This window comes from Ammodytes marinus (assembly GCF_949987685.1).
Source record: "Ammodytes marinus genome assembly, contig: scaffold_81, whole genome shotgun sequence".
Taxonomy (NCBI): Eukaryota; Metazoa; Chordata; class Actinopteri; order Uranoscopiformes; family Ammodytidae; genus Ammodytes; species Ammodytes marinus.
This window is the reverse complement of record NW_027648249.1, coordinates 97,501-116,324: the sequence shown is the minus strand read 5'-3', so window position 1 is coordinate 116,324 and position 18,824 is coordinate 97,501. Positions and strand designations below refer to the sequence as shown.

Below are 18,824 nucleotides of genomic sequence, written 5' to 3'. Positions count from 1 at the left end.
AGTAAGAACAGTTTAGAGAAAATTGCTCATTCATTGACTCAAGCGAAAACAGTTTAAAGAGTCAACTAAAGAGCAAAAAACAACAAATATCACACACGGCAAGTTGTTGTTTTCCTTTCAGTGAAGTGTGTATTGTCCATGTTTACTGCTGTTTGGAGACCATTTTTACAACATTTGAATGTCCAAAGATTTTACTGAACAGATTTTGATACGGACACAGCATGTTTTTGATTTTATAAAACAAAAAATACTATGTACAGGTCTTAAAAAAGCAATTTCAGCTTGTGTGTAAGAATAAAATGTCTCTTAAATCAGACAATGAACAACGTATGAACAAATCCTTCAGTAATACCCTTCAGAATAGTGCTGAGAATGATTATGGAACGTTTAGTTGATGTGAATGCTTAAGAAGTTGAGATTTTTGTCTATAAGATAGAGCTTGAGAAAACGTTATGAGAGACGTGCACATAGCCTACAACACAACTGAAACATACACAGTTGTAGTAACCCAAAAGCAACAGCTGGGCCAACAACATTACCGAAGGACGCACGCAGCTCTCAAACACAGCAACACACAAATCACATGTTCAACAGCGCATTGTGCAGCGGCTCAAAATGAAGTCACAAATTCACACCAAGAACAATCTTCACCAGACTGACAATATGTGGGGTTCACCCCTCCAGTCTGCAGGGGTTCAGTAGAGGGCGCTACCCCAATAACATAGAGGTAGGATTGAAAACCATATCATAAAATATATTAAATAGCACAGCAATGGCTAAAACTGCTCATAGTGGGGGATAATGGCAAGTGGAATCTCTAACTCTTAGGGCCCATGTCCACCTAGCGTTTTTTTCGGGTGTTAAACGCTGGCTGTGTGCTTGGGAGTGTGTATACCTAGCACCATTTATGCTGTCAGAATAAACGGAACAAAACACACAGAGCAAGTAGTAGCCTGATGTGTGCGCATGAAACGATCTGTAGGAGATAAAAGTACGGTGTGTCAAGTGTCCGCCTGATCTGCTCCATCAAATGGGCTTTCATCCCTCTGCTGTGGTCATTTTAAGTCACACCTTTCTTACAGTTTTGAGTAAACAAAGCTGGCAAAAAACAGTTTCTCTTCACTGGTGATGTCCCTTTCTTAAAAGTTGAGCTTTTTCAACTAGAAACGCTCGAAGCGGCCGCACAAAAAGGGCAAAACGCTCAGCTGTGGCGCTAACTCAGCTACAAGGGAACCTTTAACTCTTAACTCAAATCCTAACCCTCTATCCTTTAACTCTGCTACAAGGGCACATAGGGGACGATAAGGTCTACAATATAAACTGCAGACAGGCCACAAAGCCAAAATAATGAAATCTTGAAATCATTCCTCAGACAAAGCACAGATAGGAATGGACTGGACCACCTCTGGATCTGACAGTGATCCTCTCAACCTGAACTACTGGATCAGGCATCAGACATCTTTAACTCTTTACTGCAGGGTTTTAAATTCACACATTAGGACGGAACAAACAACCTTCAGATCTTTGTGTAGTCCTGAGCTGAGAAAACATACACACACACACACACACACACACACACACACACACACACACACACACACACACACACACACACACACACACACACACACACACACACACACACACACACACACACACACACACACACACACACACACACAGAGACACATACACACAATATTCTGAACCTTGTGCTGCTCTCTAACTTCTCCAGGAAGTCTGTTGAAGCCCAAGCTTTTATAATAATGGCTCAATATGATAAATAATAATTCTACATTCTACAAACTCTATAATCATGTTCCTTTATCAATTAATTATTGATTAATTTGTTACAAAAACCTGAGTTTTTCTGTAACTGTGATCCTGTACAGACTGTGCCTCCCACAGACGACACAGAGACACTGAGGCACCAGAGTATAACCCAAACCCAGGGTACAGTGGCTCAGTGAATGTGGTGTTGAAGGTGTGGATGTGGATCAGTGAGTCAGAGGAGACTCTGTAGAAGGACAGAGAGCCAGCGGGACAGTCCACATACACTGCTACTCTGTGAGAGTCAGAGGAGGAGGGGATGGATGTTGCTGTGTTATTGTGCCAGACAGAGTAACCAAAATCATCAGAGCAGATCAGACTCCAGGACTGACCATTCCCTCCAAACCAGCAGTCTTTACTTTTTCCTTTCCTGCTGATTCCTCTGTAACTCACTGACATATCAACCCTTCCTCTCCACTCGACCTCCCAGTAACGGCGACCAGTCAGACCATTACTACACAGCAGCTGAGGCTTGTAGTCAAATCTCTCTGGATGATCAGGATATGGCTGCTCCTCTTCAACACGTGTCACCTTCCTGTTATCGTCAGATATTTTGATCTTTGTGTTTAATGTGTTTGTGTCCAGTGTGAGTTCACAGGAATCTGATGGAGAGAAAAAGACAAAACAATGTAATAAATCTATCATTTCATTGATTGACAGTTTGAAGATGGTTGAATATTTGCTGCTTTGTTTCCATGAATCAAAACACACTTACACTTCCTCAGACCTGGTGTCAACCATCGAACTCCACCGGGCTCCGCCCTTTAAGGAGGAGGAGGGTCAGACCAACACACCGATTTAACAAACATTTTTCCACTACTTTTCTCTCAGTTGTGGAACATTTGTGGATAAAGTAACAGCAACTATAGTCAACATGCTCTAACATTTTATGTCTTGAGTCAGCCTCCATACCTGAGAGTGTCCAGTCTCCAGAGGGGACCGTCCCGTCCAGCAGACAGTAGCTCCACTCCTGAGGCTCCTGGATGGTTGTAGCTCAGGTCCAGCTCTCTCAGATGGGAGGGGTTGGAGCTCAGAGCTGAGGCCAGAGAAGCACAGCCTTCATCTGTGATCTGACAGCCTGACAGCCTGCAAACAGACAGTAACACACATTAGAATATGTGAGACCTAGGAAAGTAATGTGTTCACTACTTTTGAGTGTTTTAATATTTAAATGTGATACGTCATAATTGTAATGTTGTCAATAGGAATCAGCTACGGCTTTCTATAGACTTAGACAACATGATGTTTACATCGGTTTACTCTTCACTGTATAGAAACATGTCTAAATGTTGTGATCAAGAGACAATAAGGTATTTCCTCTGGAATTCAAGGTGGGAGGGTATGGAGGATACAGAAATAGACATGGTCCTTGCTCCATTGGGAGGCTCCGGTCCAGAGCTAGTTAAAGGGACACTGAAGCAAATTGGATCATAATCTAATTCACTTGTAAAACTCGCTAACACTAACTACAATATCTGTCAATTAATGCTGTGGGGTGCAAATTATAGAGATTATTTGTTAGAACATTTTATTTTATTATAGTTAGGTGCCTTCATGGGCAATCCCATTGTCTTTGGAAAAAACAATCAATACTGATCCAATCGCCAATCGGAACAAGCCTATCATCAATTGATCAAGTCAATGGATCGTTACCTGAGAGTTTCCAGTTTACAGTGTGGACTCTTCAGTGCAGCAGACAGATGCTTCACTCCTGAATCCTGCAGGTCGTTGTTACTCAGGTCCAGCTCTCTCAGACTAGAGGAGGAGCTGAGAACTGAGGACAGAGCTTCACAGCTTCTCTCTGAGAGGTTACAGCCACTCAGCCTGAAAATGTAGTGTGGAAAATCAGATGTTATTTATTTCTCTTCTTATATCTCTATATTTCAATAAAACCAACTGTTTCTGTATTTTACCGAGCTTTTTTGGAGGCTTTGACCACTGACAGCAGCCTCAGAAGAGCCTCCTCTGAAGCAGAGTATTTCTCCAGGTCAAACACGTCCAGATCTTCTCCTGATGACAGTAAGATGAAGACCAGAGCTGACCACTGAGCAGGAGACAGTTCATCTGTGGAGAGACGTCCTGATCTCAGGGACTGTTGGATCTTTTCCACTAGAGAACCATCATTCAGTTCATTCAGACAGTGGAACAGATTGATGCTTTTCTCTGCAGAGGGAGAATCCTGGATCTTCTTCTTGATGTACTCAACTGTTTTCTGATTGGTCAGTGAGCTACTTTCTGTCTGTGTCAGCAGACCTCTGAGGAGCTTCTGATTGGTCTCCAATGAAAGACCCAGGAGGAAGCGGAGGAACAAGTCCAGGTGTCCATTTGGACTCTGTAAGGCCTTGTTCACAGCACTCTGGTAGAACTGTGTCTCTGCAGATTCCTGGGAGGTTGTTTGTTCTTCTGTCATCAGATTGACTCCAGTGTTGATGAACGTCAGATGGACATGAAGAGCAGCCAGAAACTCCTGAACGCTCAGATGGACGAAGCAGAACACCTTGTCCTGGTACAGTCCTCTCTCCTCTCTAAAGATCTGTGTGAACACTCCTGAGTACCATGAGGCCTCTTTGATATCGATGCCACACTCTGTCAGGTCTGATTCATAGAAGATCAGGTTTCCTTTCTGAAGCTGCTCAAAAGCCAGTTTTCCCAGAGACTCGATCATCTTCCTGCTCTCTGGACTCCAGTGTGGATCCGTCTCAGCTCCTCCATCATACTTGGTGTTCAGTTTGGCCTGAACCACCAGGAAGTGGATGTACATCTCAGTCAGGGTCTTTGGCAGTTCTCCTCCCTCTCCAGTCTTCAACACATCCTCTAGAACAGTAGCAGTGATCCAGCAGAAGACTGGGATATGGCACATTATGTAGAGGCTTTGTGATGTCTTGATGTGGGAGATGATTCTGCTGGCCTGCTCCTCATCTCTGAATCTCTTCCTGAAGTACTCGTCCTTCTGTGGGTCAGTGAACCCTCTGACCTCTGTCACCATGCCAACACAGTCAGGAGGGATCTGATTGGCTGCTGCAGGTCGTGTGGTTATCCAGAGGCGAGCAGAGGGAAGCAGTTTCCCCCTGATGAGGTTTGTCAGCAGCACATCCACTGAGGTGGACTCTGTAACATCAGTCAGGATCTCAGTGTTGTGGAAGTCCAGAGGAAGTCGACACTCATCCAGACCGTCAAAGATGAAAACAACCTGGAATTCTTCAAAGCTGCAGATTTCTGCTGCTTTGGTTTCAGGAAAGAAGTGATGAACAAGTTCCACCAAGCTGAACTTTTTCTCTTTCAGCACATTCAGCTCCCTGAAAGTAAATGGAAATGTGAACTGTATGTCCTGGTTGGTTTTTTCTTCAGCCCAGTCAAGAGTGAACTTCTGTGTTAAGACTGTTTTCCCAATGCCAGCCACTCCCTTTGTCATCACTGTTCTGCTTGGTTCATCTCTTCCAGGTGAGACTTTAAAGATGTCTTCTTGTCTGATGGTTGTTTCTGGCCTGTGTGGTTTCCTGGATGCGGTTTCAATCTGTCTGACCTCATGTTCATCATTGACCTCTCCAGTCCCTCCCTCTGTGATGTAGAGCTCTGTGTAGATCTGATTCAGAAGGGTTGGGTTTCCTGCTTTAGCGATCCCCTCAAACACACACTGGAACTTCTTCTGCAGGTTAGATTTATGTTGACACGTCAGAGGAATGGTTCCTGAATGAATACACAAGACATGAGATCAATTTGTCAATGGTAAATATTTAAAAATCTGATTCCCTTAGAGAATTAGTAAATAAAACCATTTTGGTCCATCCCCGCAGTGTTAATTTTGGCAGCAAATTCTGATTTAGTCTTAGTCTTAGTCTTTTGAATATCACACCATTTAGTCTTAGTCCTATTCTAGTCATCGAAAATATTTTAGTCTTAGTCTAGTCTAGTCTACTAAATCTAAGCAGATTTTAGTTTGACTAAATCTACAGCGGACTTCGTCGACTAAGTGTTTTTCTTCATTGAATGGTATTAAGGTTTGAATATTTAATACAGACACATATTTAATGGTTGTAATACAAAACATGTATTCTATTTCATTAGTAATAATCTCACATAAAATCAGTGTACCTGACTGGATAGGAGGAGGGGGGGCTTTAAGAGCCTGTGCCCAGGCGTCCATTATCTCATGATCTGTCTATGAACCAACTGGATTCCACAATCTTTTTTCTTTTTGCGGGGAGCATGCACAAGCATTATTTATAAAAAAATAAAAAATAAAGAAAATATTTTTAAAAAGTTGGGGGCCCCACACTAGGTCTTGAAACGGGCCCCGAGATCGTTAAGGCCGCCCCTGGGCAGGAGCAGCAGCACGCAGTTGAGGTGCTGATAAATTTGAGCAACTGCGCCTTCCTTTAAGCAACACTGCTGCTGCTGTGTGTTCGGACTTCTTTTGCATCACAGCCTTTTAGATAATACAATTAGAGGTTTTAATTGAACGCTGTCCATGCGTCGGAGTTGATTGTAACTTAAAAACAGAAACTAACGGACAGAGGCGGCAGTTTCACATGGCTCTGTGTATTCAAACTCGAGACAGAGCCTACTACAAACAGATCGCGGAACTTAGCCGTTCCCCTAGACATCGTTAACGGGCAGGATATCCCTGACTATCATTTTTGTCCATCATACCGCAGAGTTTTTCAGCACAGCGGCTCACTCCACCCGCTCACACCTGCGCGGTCTCCCGTCGATTTTCATCGACACAGGGTTGCATTAGCTGCTTTGCACTGATTGGATTTCTTCCCAACTTGTCCCACAAAAAGAGTAGTTCTGATTGGATCTCTTCTCCATTCGTCCCGCCCTAACAGTTTCGTCTAGTTCCTATTCGTAGACTATAGTGTCAGTTAAATTAGTCTCAGTCTTCGTCATCACATCTGCATTTTTATTTAGTTTTTATTTAGTTTACGTCCGTGAAAAAGGTTCGTAGACGAATATTTTTCGTCATAGTCTTAGTCTACGAAATTAACACTGCATCCCCGGAGACTTTAGTAAATTTCCCATTTCCCCATCATGTTAAACCTTTAGAGAAATCCTCTTACTGCTGCACAGAAGGTCAGCCAGCTCCTTCTGCTTCATTCTCCTCAGGAAGTCCAGTGTGATCTTCAGAAATGCCTCTCTGCTGCTGCTCTGCTCCTCATCCTCACTCTGACCCTCTAAGCATTCTGGGTAATCTGGACTCAGAAGCTTCTGCATCTTCTTCAGCTCCTTCTTCACAAACGTGACGATGTTTTCCTCCAGCAGCTGGAACAGAATATTATATAAACGACACACTCAAACTAAAATCATGGAGCAAACATCAGATCCATGTTGGACAGACTGACAGTCCTCTGGTCTAAACAGTTAAACATGGAGGTTGTTCTGAACAGAACATATGGAAAGTAGGGCTGTCAAACGATTACATTTTAATCAGATTAATCACAGGATTCTGTGGTTTAATCACGATTAATTTTACCATTCGAAATATGCCAGAAAAATTCGAATTTTCTCTGTATATTGTTGTATGAACGGAAAGATAAAGGACAGAAGGTGGATATGTACATTTAAAATGAGTATGTTTATTAATTGAAAATCCAAATTATGGTTTTAATACTGAAAATAAATTTAAACCAAACTAAAATATATAGGCCTACCTACCAAACCATAATTCAATTGGTTTGTCTCTTTACTATGTCTTTGGGCAAATATAGGATAGGCTATTAGTGTATAGCCTATAAACTATATTATAGTGTATATATTTATGCTCTGTCAAGTTGATATGAGGGAGCAGGAGATGGGAAAGAGAGGACGTAGGCTATGAGACTGTTTACAGAGCAATTGCGGGAGCACAGGGCAAAGTGTAGGGGGACAGAGAGGGGGTGCAGGCGGTGGTGAGGGGGGGTGCGGCCGCACCCCTACGTCCAACGTCCCTGAGGCTATAGAATGGCATTTATTTGGTGAATCTATAGGTTGTGCTGTGCATTCTTGAATACAACTTGATTACAGTCCGCGGTGTGTCTGTGTCTGTGTGTGTGTGTGTGCGTGCATGCATGCATGCATGCGTGCGTGCGTGCGTGGGTGGGTGGGTGGGTGGGTGCGTGCGTGCGTTTGTACGCGCGACCACGTCGTAGGGGACTGTTCATTTGTGCCAGGAAGCCGACGTTATGTTGATGTCTACTCACACACACCTCTGAAAACTGCAGACGTTTGTGTCCTCGCGGGCTCTGAACAGAGCGGACAATGTTTCTCCTCCTGTTGCTTCGACATCAACTGCCACCCGCGGCAGTTGATTTTATATACTATCTATGCCCCCGACACAGACGTGGCCGTTAGCAGTTTAACACTTTAAAACACGGCATGGGCTAACGTGCTGTTATGTTTGGCTGCGCGCAGCTACTGATCCTGGGTCAGCCACAACGTTAAAGTGACTGTAGTACAGAGCCGGTGGGATGTACGGGGCGGATCATTCTGCACATGCGTTAAATGCGTTAAAAAAATTAACGCCGATAATTCCAGAAATTAATCACCCTGTGTTAACGCGTTAATTTTGACAGCCCTAATGGAAAGTAGTTGTTGTTCATGTACAGACCCTGAATGTGGAGTCCAGGTGTGTTTCATGCTGCTGGTCAGACCGACCACTGGGAACCTCTGAGATCTCCTGGTCGACTCTGTGGAGAAACCATAACCGAGGGTGAGGGGCCAGGCAGGTCAGCTTTTGCATGACACCATGAACACCGTGATGAAGAAGTTAAACTATTGACACCACAGTTTAAATCCCTGGGTTAGACGCTGCAAAGTGGAGATCCTCAATCAGTTATTCCGATACCCTTCAACATAAAGTACCGAACAGAACTGTACCTCAGTGCAAACAAGGCTTTAGTGTTCACAGATATCCATATAATGTTTAAAAACTGGATTTCTCACAGGGTTTTATTTATTGTAAGTTTTAAATCTTTACCTTAGATCAACAGACAGACGTCCATCTTTGAATAACAAAGGACTACTCTTAGACGCATCACTCTTCATGGACCAACAGCTGGGCTCTGGTGTCTCCAGCTTCCTCCTGATAGAAACACAGGAAACAGTCAATAATCTGCACTGCACCCAGAACACAGTAGTTTCACTGAGCAGCTTTCACATGTGAGAATATAAATGAACCATGCTGAAAATAAACTAGTAAAACCATTGGCCTTCATTTACTAGAAAAAGTGCTGGAAAACGTTCTTTCTTGCCGCAAAAAAAATATGAGTATGCAATATCACTGTCGGATTTCACTGCTTACCAGCCGGTTTTGTTCTTCCCACTGTTAGTATGTTAGTAAATCAGAACCATTTTAAACTGACGGGCGCATGCCCGCCCTCGGCAATCAGTCTACAGAAACGCCCTAATTTCTCTATAAAGAAATCAGTTTGCCGAGGTGTTGAGAGGAGCGCATGCGCCCTACAGTAAAAGAGAAGCCTTTCAAGTCTGAAGAATTAGACACAGCTGTGTCCAAGGTGAGATTCTCCCAGGCATTTCCGTGGGGATGACAATGGGGGCAGGTGAGGCTAATAATGGAGGTGGTTAACACTGTGTCGACTGAGATACGTGGCTCAGGTGAAAAAGAGACGGTTTGATATCAAAAGAGAAAAATTAAACTAGTGGAGGACAGGGGCCACCTGATCTGCCAGGCCAATATGAAATAATGACTGGAACAATTTTACAAAAACAATAAAAGTATTTCTTTTTTTTTACAGAAAACAAACAAAACCGAAAATGTGAACACACACACAAAAGACAAAACAAAATAACAAACTGACATTGAGTACTGTACTTAAAAGGTTTCTAAGACATTGTTTAAACTAAAGGTAAATGTTAAGCAAAAAATAAAAAGGCAAAAAGTTGTCATGAAGTTCACTTCAGCGCTGCTATATGGTCAAGGAAAGGCTGCCATATCTGTTTAAATTGTTCTACTTTTCCTGAGATCACATAACTGATTTTCTCCATATTATAGAATATAGTAAGTTTTAAATCTTTACCTTAGATCAACAGACAGACATCCATCTTTGAATAATAAAGGACTACTCTTAGACGCATCACTCTTCATGGACCAACAGCTGGGCTCTGGTGTCTCCAGCTTCCTCCTGATAGAAACACAGGAAACAGTCAATAATCTGCACTGCACCCAGAACACAGTAGTTTCACTGAGCAGCTTTCACATGTGAGAATATAAATGAACCATGCTGAAAATAAACTAGTAAAACCATTGGCCTTCATTTACTAGAAAAAGTGCTGGAAAACGTTCTTTCTTGCCGCAAAAAAAATATGAGTATGCAATATCACTGTCGGATTTCATTTCATTTCCTGTGTTTAGAAACACAGGAAACAGTCAATAATCTGAACTGCACCAGAACACAGTAGTTACACTGAGCAGCTTTCACATGTGAGAATTTAAATGAACCATGCTGAAAATAAGCAGTTAAAACATGAATCAGAGATATTTAAATGTAAGAAACAGTTTACCCCTCTGCAGCAGACGGTTGTTGTCCTTTAAAATCAATGAAACCACCTTTTGACTCTTGAAAAGACAAACAGCTGGCTCCAGGTCCAGGAGAGAGAGACACACACACACACACACACACACACACACACACACACACACACACACACACACACACACACACACACACACACACACACACACACACACACACACACACACACACACACACACACACACACACACACACACACACACACACACACACACACACACACACACACACACATCTTTGAGAGTGAATAATGATGGTGCAATGATTTGAGTCATGGACAGTTAGAGATCCTCATGTCACCTCTGAGCTTTGGTCTGGCCGCCATGTTCCCCTCCCTCCTCTCTGTCCTCACTCTGATCCATAGCAGAGCACACACCTTCACACAGACACCTGCTGGGAGAGTCACACATCATATTACATCATTCCCCTCAGTCACATGACAAACACACAGAGCTCTGATTGGAGGACACCTATCAAGCTTTGGGACAGCTCATTCAGCTCACACTAATCACTCACTAATCTAAATTGAGATTAGGGCAGTCAGTTTTTATTCGAAATTAAAATATTCGTTTGAAGGTGAAAAGTTCATATTGGAACTGTAATTCCCCGTTCGATATGTATGCTGCAGTCTCATCACCATTAACCCATTCAAAGTAGTTTCTCTTTTGATCCAGCAGAGGGCGCTCTCTTCCTCTGGGGATGATATCACTTTCCTCTTCCATTGGACATTAAAAACTCATTCATTGAAATCACTTGTCCCTGCCTCCGAATTTCCTCCAAACTGCAGCTGTCCATAATAAGTATATGCTGTATGCAGTATGTCATAAATGTTGTCATTAAAACCGATAGACTGATTAATTACAACGTCTGGGCTATTTGTTGATACGAATGACAAATGTGAAGTTGATATTGTGCATCAGCTCTAGTGAACCTGCAGCAACGTCCTCATGTGTCACCCGACAGGAATGAGTCCCAACTAGATTATCTGGGACTTTTAATTAGAATAATAACAACGCCCTGTTATTCCCCTGAGGCTCTGGTGATGGTATTTGGTTGTGATCTACTTGAATTTGATGGATTTAAAAGCCTAAAGTTTGCAGCATTTCATATTCATTTCAAGTAGCCTAAACGTCATACATATTATTATAACATATTCAACTCATGTTGCAACCTGTTATTTTATAGGAGGCCTCTGTAATAGCGTGAGAAATGGGCATCCTTTAAAAAAAATTCAAAATGAACACTGAACAACACCTCCTCAGAGTAGGCTGCGTTCAGCTGCCGCCTCTCAGGTGATCTCTGCTGGGTCCTAGTGCCTCCCCTAGCTTCCCATTCTTATTACTAGAGCTGTGTTCTAAAAGTCATACTAACGTCCTACTCATACTCTTTTTAACTCGCCCCAAAATAACGTTTGTATTTGAAAGCGGCTCAAACAAAAACTTTTTTTTAAATGTAGAAAGCCGTGTCCTGGGCGTTCCCGGTTTGAAACGAGTTTAGCAGTTGCCGGCAGAGCACACATCTTTCACCAGCCAAAGTGGCGGCAGGTCTCAATAATTTACTCGCCCTGCCTCCTCATTAATAAAAGACTAAACAATAAGATTTGTTTGAAAGCTGCTCTAACGAATCCATTCGACCGTTTCTCCAACACCAACAATCACTGATGTCACTCTGAACATTCCAACCAATCAGAGCTCCACTTACCGAACTATGAGCCGTGACCTTCATCAGTGTGCAGCGCTGCTCTGTCTTCAGCCGGGCTGTGGAGGAAATATGAAGAGACACAGGTATGTATCCTTCAACAGTGAGTCAGAGTGTGTGTGTGTGTGCACGCATGTGCAGTTGAGTGTGGGTGTGTATGCGGTTGAGTGTGGGTGTGTGGATTCATCCGTAGATCAGTCGTAAAACAAACAGTCTTTTATATTTAAAAGAGAGATAATAGAAGTGAATAGAAGCTGTTTCTTCACAGAAAGTCACAGATCGGGTTAAACGTCAGAAACTACAGAAAAAGGGGACATGTTTTATAGCAATATGCTGAATGTGTTCTGTTAATTATAAAATGTTGCAAAATAAGCCTGTTTCTGGCTCTGTGATTTTAACTATTTAAACGTCCTTCTCTCTGCCCCCCCCCTCCCTCCTTCTCTCTGCCCCCCCTTTTGATAAAACTTGCGTTGGACAGAAAACTGAAAACTGGTTTTCCTGCATTCCACCTCTGACGTACTCTCAGCCTGTGGTTTACAGTAAAGGCTGATCAGATCAAAACACATGAATTTAAAACCACCGCCCTGGAATGCAGCAGGTGAGAGCAGAGGCCGCTCAGCTGCTGCCTCTCAGGTGATCTCTGCTGGGTCCTAGTGCCAGACACTTTTCTACCTTTTGCTCCTCATTAATAAATATCCAGACTGTATTGAACCTCTGACCACAGATCAGACTAGGCTCAAAATAGTGTTTTTAATGTAGAGAGCCGTGTCCGGGGGATTACCAGTGGTGACACGAGTTTATTAGACACTAGAAAAGCCAGCAGAGCGCACATATTTCACCAGCCAAAGTGGCGGCAAGTCTCAATAACTTCCTGAGGCTAAATTTACCTGCATATGTCGAGTGGCAAGTGTTAATTTTGAGCCCTGCCTCCTCATTAAAAACTGATATCATCTTCTTCATCATCATTCAGTTTCAACAGTCAATCCCAGAGTTTCCCAAATAACATCTATGTTTGAAAGCGGCTCAAACAAAATGGTTTTAATGAATCGATTCAACCGCAGGGGTTGCAAACTGGTTGCCCGCTTGCAGAGTTCCACTTACCGAACTTTGAACCGTGACCTTCATCAGTGTGCAGCGCTGCTCTCTCCTCAGCCGGGCTGTGGAGGAAATATGAAGAGACGCAGGTATTTATCCTTCAACTGTGAGTCAGAGTGTGTGTGTGTGTGTGTGTGTGTGTGTGTGTGTGTGTGTGTGTGTGTGTGTGTGTGTGTGTGTACGTGTGCGCATGCGGCTGAGTGTAAGAGTGTGCAGTCTAACTGGTTGGACTGGGTAGCTTTTGGAAGATTCCAGGAAACAAAGAAATAATAAACAACATGTAAAATATGTTCAATCAAATATGACAAAGTCGCTCACAGTTTTGTATTAAATGAAAGAATGGTTTGAGTCTAACTTCATCCTCAGATCAGTCATAAAACAAACACAAATACAAAATCAAAGTTTTTAGATTATTGTAGAAAACAAGGAAACTATAAACAACATGTAAAAGATTTAAAAGATGCCAGATAAACAATTTCTAAGATGCTCGAGTTCTATAACATTGATAATCACAGCTGTCTACATTACCATTAACCTGTTCATGTCATTGTCTGCTGTTGTCTGATTGTTGCTCTGCTGTGTTTTTATTGTATATTTTAGCTTAATAGTACTTTTTACTTTACTTACTTTTCAACAGTACGTTTTACTATAGGTATGTTGTGTTATGTAAACGTGTAACTTTATTTTCTCTTAGGGTGACTTTTACCATCGGTCTAGGGACTGCAGATGAAAAATAGCCTTCTGGATAATTCTGACATATTAACAGAAATGTTTGATAATATGCACTGTCCCTGTATTAAAAAAAATAAAAAAATATATATACATACATAAAATAATTCATCCTTAAATCAGTCATAAAACAAATAAGCAAACAAACAAACAGTCTTTTATATTTAAAAAATACAAGCACACACCTACACTGGCGTGGTTAAGTGTAGGTGTGTCCAGTAGTCTAACTGGTAGACAATAAACAACATGTAAAATATGTTCAATCAAATATGACAAAGTTGCTCACCGTTCTGTATTAAATGAAAGAATGGTTGAGTCTAGCTTCATCCTCGAAATCAAATTTTTAGATTATTGCATGGCAGGAAACTATAACTATAAACAACATGTAAAAGGTGTAGAAGATAAACAATGTCAAAGTTGCTCGCAGCTCTATATATACACAAGGATTCATCCTTAGATCAGTCATAAAAACAAACAGTATTTTTCTATTTAAAAAGAGAGATTATAGAAGTGAAAACCAAACCACTGATCCAGAACCAACTCGGATGTTTCTTCACAGATCGGGTTTAACATCAGAAACTAAGGCCTGAGAGAGTCCGCACGTTGTTGTTTCATAAAGCTGAACGTTGACGTAAACGATAGATAGATTTTCCAAGAAAAATAATGAGTGGCTGCTGGCTACCACCTCACACATGGGGGGATATTTATATTGTAATGTGCTTTGTACATGTGTTCAGTGAATGCAATACAAACAATAGTTCACAATAAAGGTAATGTAGCTAGACAAAATAAAATGCCTAACCCACTGGCTTTTCATCAAGCCAGTGAGCTCGACACACCTGGATTTACCTGTCTTCTGTTCCCTTGAAGGTTCCAGTTGGAAATGGAAATTGAAATTCGAAGCGGCGCAAATTTACGCATGTTTGGGTTGTTTGAACGGTTTTACACTTTTTAGTTTTCTTTGCACTTTGGACGAACACACACACACACACACACACACACACAGGGACACACACACACACACTCTCTCACACACACACAATCACACACACACACACACACACACACACACACACACACACAGGGCTAAAATGTTTATGCCAAAATGCAGTTTAGATGCTGAACTGCATTTCGTTCTACTGTTTGTCTTGACTTGTGCAATGACAATAAAGTTGAATCTAATCTAATCTATGACAACATGTCAATCCCATGTAAAGAGACAAAATGGTGCCAGGCACGTCATTCTAACAGCTGTCCATTAAATTACACAAATAATGTTAATAATAACACACACACACAGACACAGGCATTATAACGTCACGTTTAGAACAGCTGTGATGTCATCAGTGAGCTAACAGTCCTCCCGCTAACCGCTAACGGTCGTCCATTAAACTCGACGGGAAAGAGGTCCAGCTTAACACCAACAACACAGCTACTAACGGGTACTTTTAGAGGACAGATAAAATCACACACTTCAACGTAGGACAAGTAGAAATCCTAAAATCCTCTGAATTTACCCAATCAGATAACAACACTGCCGAAATGAACCAACTGGATAACTTATGCTACACTTAAAAAAACGCCTTAATGAAGCATATTTATTATTTAACTATTTTTTGACAATTTTTTTTCCTACCATTGCCGACTAACACATTAATAGGCTACACTTGGGGGAATATTTATATGAATGGGTAAACTAAGTAAATGAAGGGATACCATAGATAGTAGGCCTATTTAAAATGGATACGCACCTCACTCTCCCACTACACCACTAACATAACACTGCCGAGTTCAGATGAGCTAACTGGCTAAATGATGCTAACCTTCTCATATCCAGCGCTATATCAGTCTGTAGATCAGTTACATGATTAATAAACTGGGGTTGGTCAAACCTTTATGGAGTAGTCTCTCTTCTCCTCTCTTCTTTATTCTCTCTTCTTTCTTCACAAGTTTGTCAGTAGTCCATAAGTTCCTAAAACTGGTCTTACTATGGACGTGTTTGGTATTTGGGGTCTAACCATGGACCTATAAAGAAAGGGTCTAACCAGCGCGAAAGTGCTACAAAGACCTTTGCACATGCGCAGAGTAACACCGCCTACAGTAGTAGTATTCAGGTGGCGAGTTCTGCCCTGTGATTTTAATTATATAATTAATCTACATTTATGAAGCATTTAAATATATACTTACTTATTTAAACATTTAATCATATATATTTCATGTGTGTGTTGTCTATTTTTTGTATTGTATGTTTTTTAAATGGACCTTGAGTCTAATAATAGAAGTTGACGATGATGATGATATACATATACAATATATGATAATTAATTTACTTAAAGGCCTACTTCACCGGTTTGAATATGAAGGTGTATTGAATTCTGAGATCCTATGTAGTATAAATGTGCGAAAAAAATTGAAATCCGTTCATCCTAGCCTGAGAAAAGGCAGAAAGAGTGTTTTTTTTAACCCTATATTTCTCTTTCTGTGATGTCACGAGAAAGAGAAATATAGGGTTAAAAAAACACTCTTTCTGTGTATTGTGTATTAATTTATGTATTTACACAATTATTTAGTAATTTAGTTTGGCATGCATTTGTCAATTCAGTTTAATTTATACAAGAAATATACAAATAGCCGGTAGAATGTCACATTAAAAAACTGGAACATTTATGATTTTATACAATAAAGTTAAAACTCAATCAGACGCAGTGACAGCAGAGTTAAAATACACTTAAAGGTGCAGTGTGTAATATGACATCATAGAAATTAAATGTACTTATGGATATTATAATTACTTTCTACAAAATCTGCTAGGAAATAAAAACCCAAATTCTACACACTGCAGGTTTAAAAAGAACTTTGATATTTTTATTTCTTGATATTTACAACACAGTGTGTCACCATTAAAACCAGTGAAACCAGTTCGTTCATTCACACTCACATCAGCTCATGTCATGTACACATTATTAATACTCAGATATGTTATATTAATCTGTACAGTACAGTAGACAGGGTATACTATCTAATATCTAACGTTTTGATTATTGGAGACACACACAGGCACACACACACACATACACACACACAAGCACACACACAGGCGCACACACACACATACAGACACACAAACAGGCGCACACACACAGGCGCACACACACACAGACACACACACACACGCACGCACGCACACACACACACACACAAGCACACATCCACACACATCTACTGTATGCAAACACACAAGCACGCATACACGCACACACCCATGCACACACACACTCCCACACACACACACACACACACACACACACTGTCTGTTCACAGGTAAAGTATAATGATGTTAAGTCAGAAATAAAACGCCACAATCTCACAACCAACTGTCGGCGCTCCAGTTGCATTATGGGTAGTGTAGGCCACAGGGTTTACAGTGTAAATCAATATTTACAGATTCAAACTTCCAGGATCAATAAAACCCAAACGATGCATCTTTGCTCTGGTCATAAGGCGGACAGACAATGGGCTCCAACCTCATTTTGACTGAAAGGGTGAGAGAGAGAGAGAGAGAGAGAGAGAGAGAGAGAGAGAGAGGGAGAGAGAGGGAGAGAGAGAGAGAGAGAGAGAGAGGGGGAGAGGGAGAGAGAGAGAGAGAGAGAGAGAGAGGGGGAGAGGGAGAGAGAGAGAGAGAGAGAGAGGGAGAGAGAGAGAAGGAGAGAGGGAGAGAGAGAGGAGAGAGAGATAGATAGATAGATAGATAGATAGATAGATAGATAGAGAGATAGATAGATAGATAGATAGATAGATAGATAGATAGATAGATAGATAGATAGATAGATAGATAGATAGATAGATAGATAGATAGATAGATAGATAGATAGATAGATAGATAGACACACAGCCAGACAGGCAGACAATGGGCTCCAACCTCATTTACACTGAAACCTTATTATGAGTTATTGAAATCAGAAGTTTGAATCGGTCAATATCTTTCCAGAGTTTCCACTGTTGAGTTTATCACATGTACATTTAAAAAAAAAAATTGTGCATTTAATTTTTTTTCCCTCTCCGATGGCCCTAAAACTCTTCTGTACTTACTTACGCCTCTTCTTTCCCCGTGGGAGATAAGGCCGATACAGTGTAACCCTAACCCTTCTGTAGTTACCTGGCACTAAAACAAAGATATGTCAAATATATATATATATAAAGAATACTATTTAATATATCCAGTGTGTTTCAATTCAGTTCAGTCTCTCAGCCAATCACAGTGTCCGATGGTCCGTCTCAGTTTCCTGCTTTAGTTTGCTGGTTCCAACACAAAGGCACTAAGCAAGGCAGTAAGCAAGGCAGTAAGCAAGGCACTAAGCAAGGCACTAAGCAAGGCACTAAGGCACTGAGCAAGGCACTAAGGCACTAAGCAAGGGACTAAGGCACTGAGCAAGGCAGTAGGCAAGGCAGTAACCAGCTGCAGGGTTTGGGGTTCGATTCCCGGATGTTTGGACATGTCACAGTCTGATATCACACTGATATTAAAGGTGAAGTCAGTGATTCTGGAAAACGCTTGTTGTCAAAATCACAGTGAATATCTCCTCATGATCCACTACCTGTCTGTACTGTGTGTGAGCTGGAAAACAATCAAGTGTTAATACAAAGGCATGTTGTTAGCTTCAGTGGGCCACTTTTGTTTACATCCCAGTTTACAGAGCCTCGGCTGTGTATTAACACCAGTTTGTTTTTCATCGCTCAAACGGTACAGACAGGTAGTGGATCATGAGGGGATATTCACTGATTTGGACAAAAAGTGAATTTTGACAACAAGCGTTCTCCAGAATCACAGACTGCACCTTTAATAATCAGTAGATCATGGACTTGCAGCTTCTTCAGAGGAAATCTACCCTGCGTCCCAAATCTCCTCCTCTCCTCCATACTACATCTGATCATAAACAGTAT

The 18,824-nt window shown here is 41.4% G+C and overlaps 2 protein-coding genes across 3 annotated transcripts in view; both read right to left on the bottom strand.

Annotated features, from left to right (window-relative positions):
* LOC307270862 (NLR family CARD domain-containing protein 3-like) lies at positions 1-12,119 on the bottom strand. 2 transcript variants are annotated; one of them, XM_080054749.1, is made up of 12 exons: positions 12,063-12,119; positions 10,662-10,751; positions 10,330-10,401; positions 9,846-9,950; positions 8,786-8,890; positions 8,417-8,495; positions 6,891-7,092; positions 3,744-5,517; positions 3,484-3,654; positions 2,743-2,916; positions 2,546-2,592; positions 1-2,432 (listed from the first exon to the last, which is right to left on the bottom strand). In XM_080054749.1, exons 2-12 carry the CDS (start codon positions 10,721-10,723, stop codon positions 1,843-1,845), a joined length of 3,381 nt encoding a protein of 1,126 aa, XP_079910875.1. In that variant the 5' UTR covers positions 10,724-10,751; positions 12,063-12,119; the 3' UTR covers positions 1-1,842. The 2 variants fall into 2 exon arrangements, with proteins under 2 accessions (XP_079910875.1, XP_079910876.1); XM_080054750.1 differs by having other exon boundaries at positions 10,662-10,754; positions 12,063-12,070.
* A 5,927-nt stretch (positions 12,120-18,046) lies between these two features.
* The window catches only part of arap3 (ArfGAP with RhoGAP domain, ankyrin repeat and PH domain 3), a 50,370-nt gene continuing 49,592 nt past the window's right edge, over positions 18,047-18,824 (bottom strand). Inside the window, exon 37 of the mRNA XM_080054748.1 lies at positions 18,047-18,824. This exon is cut by the window's right edge and continues 536 nt beyond it. The gene's annotated coding sequence lies outside the window, so the exon portion shown is untranslated.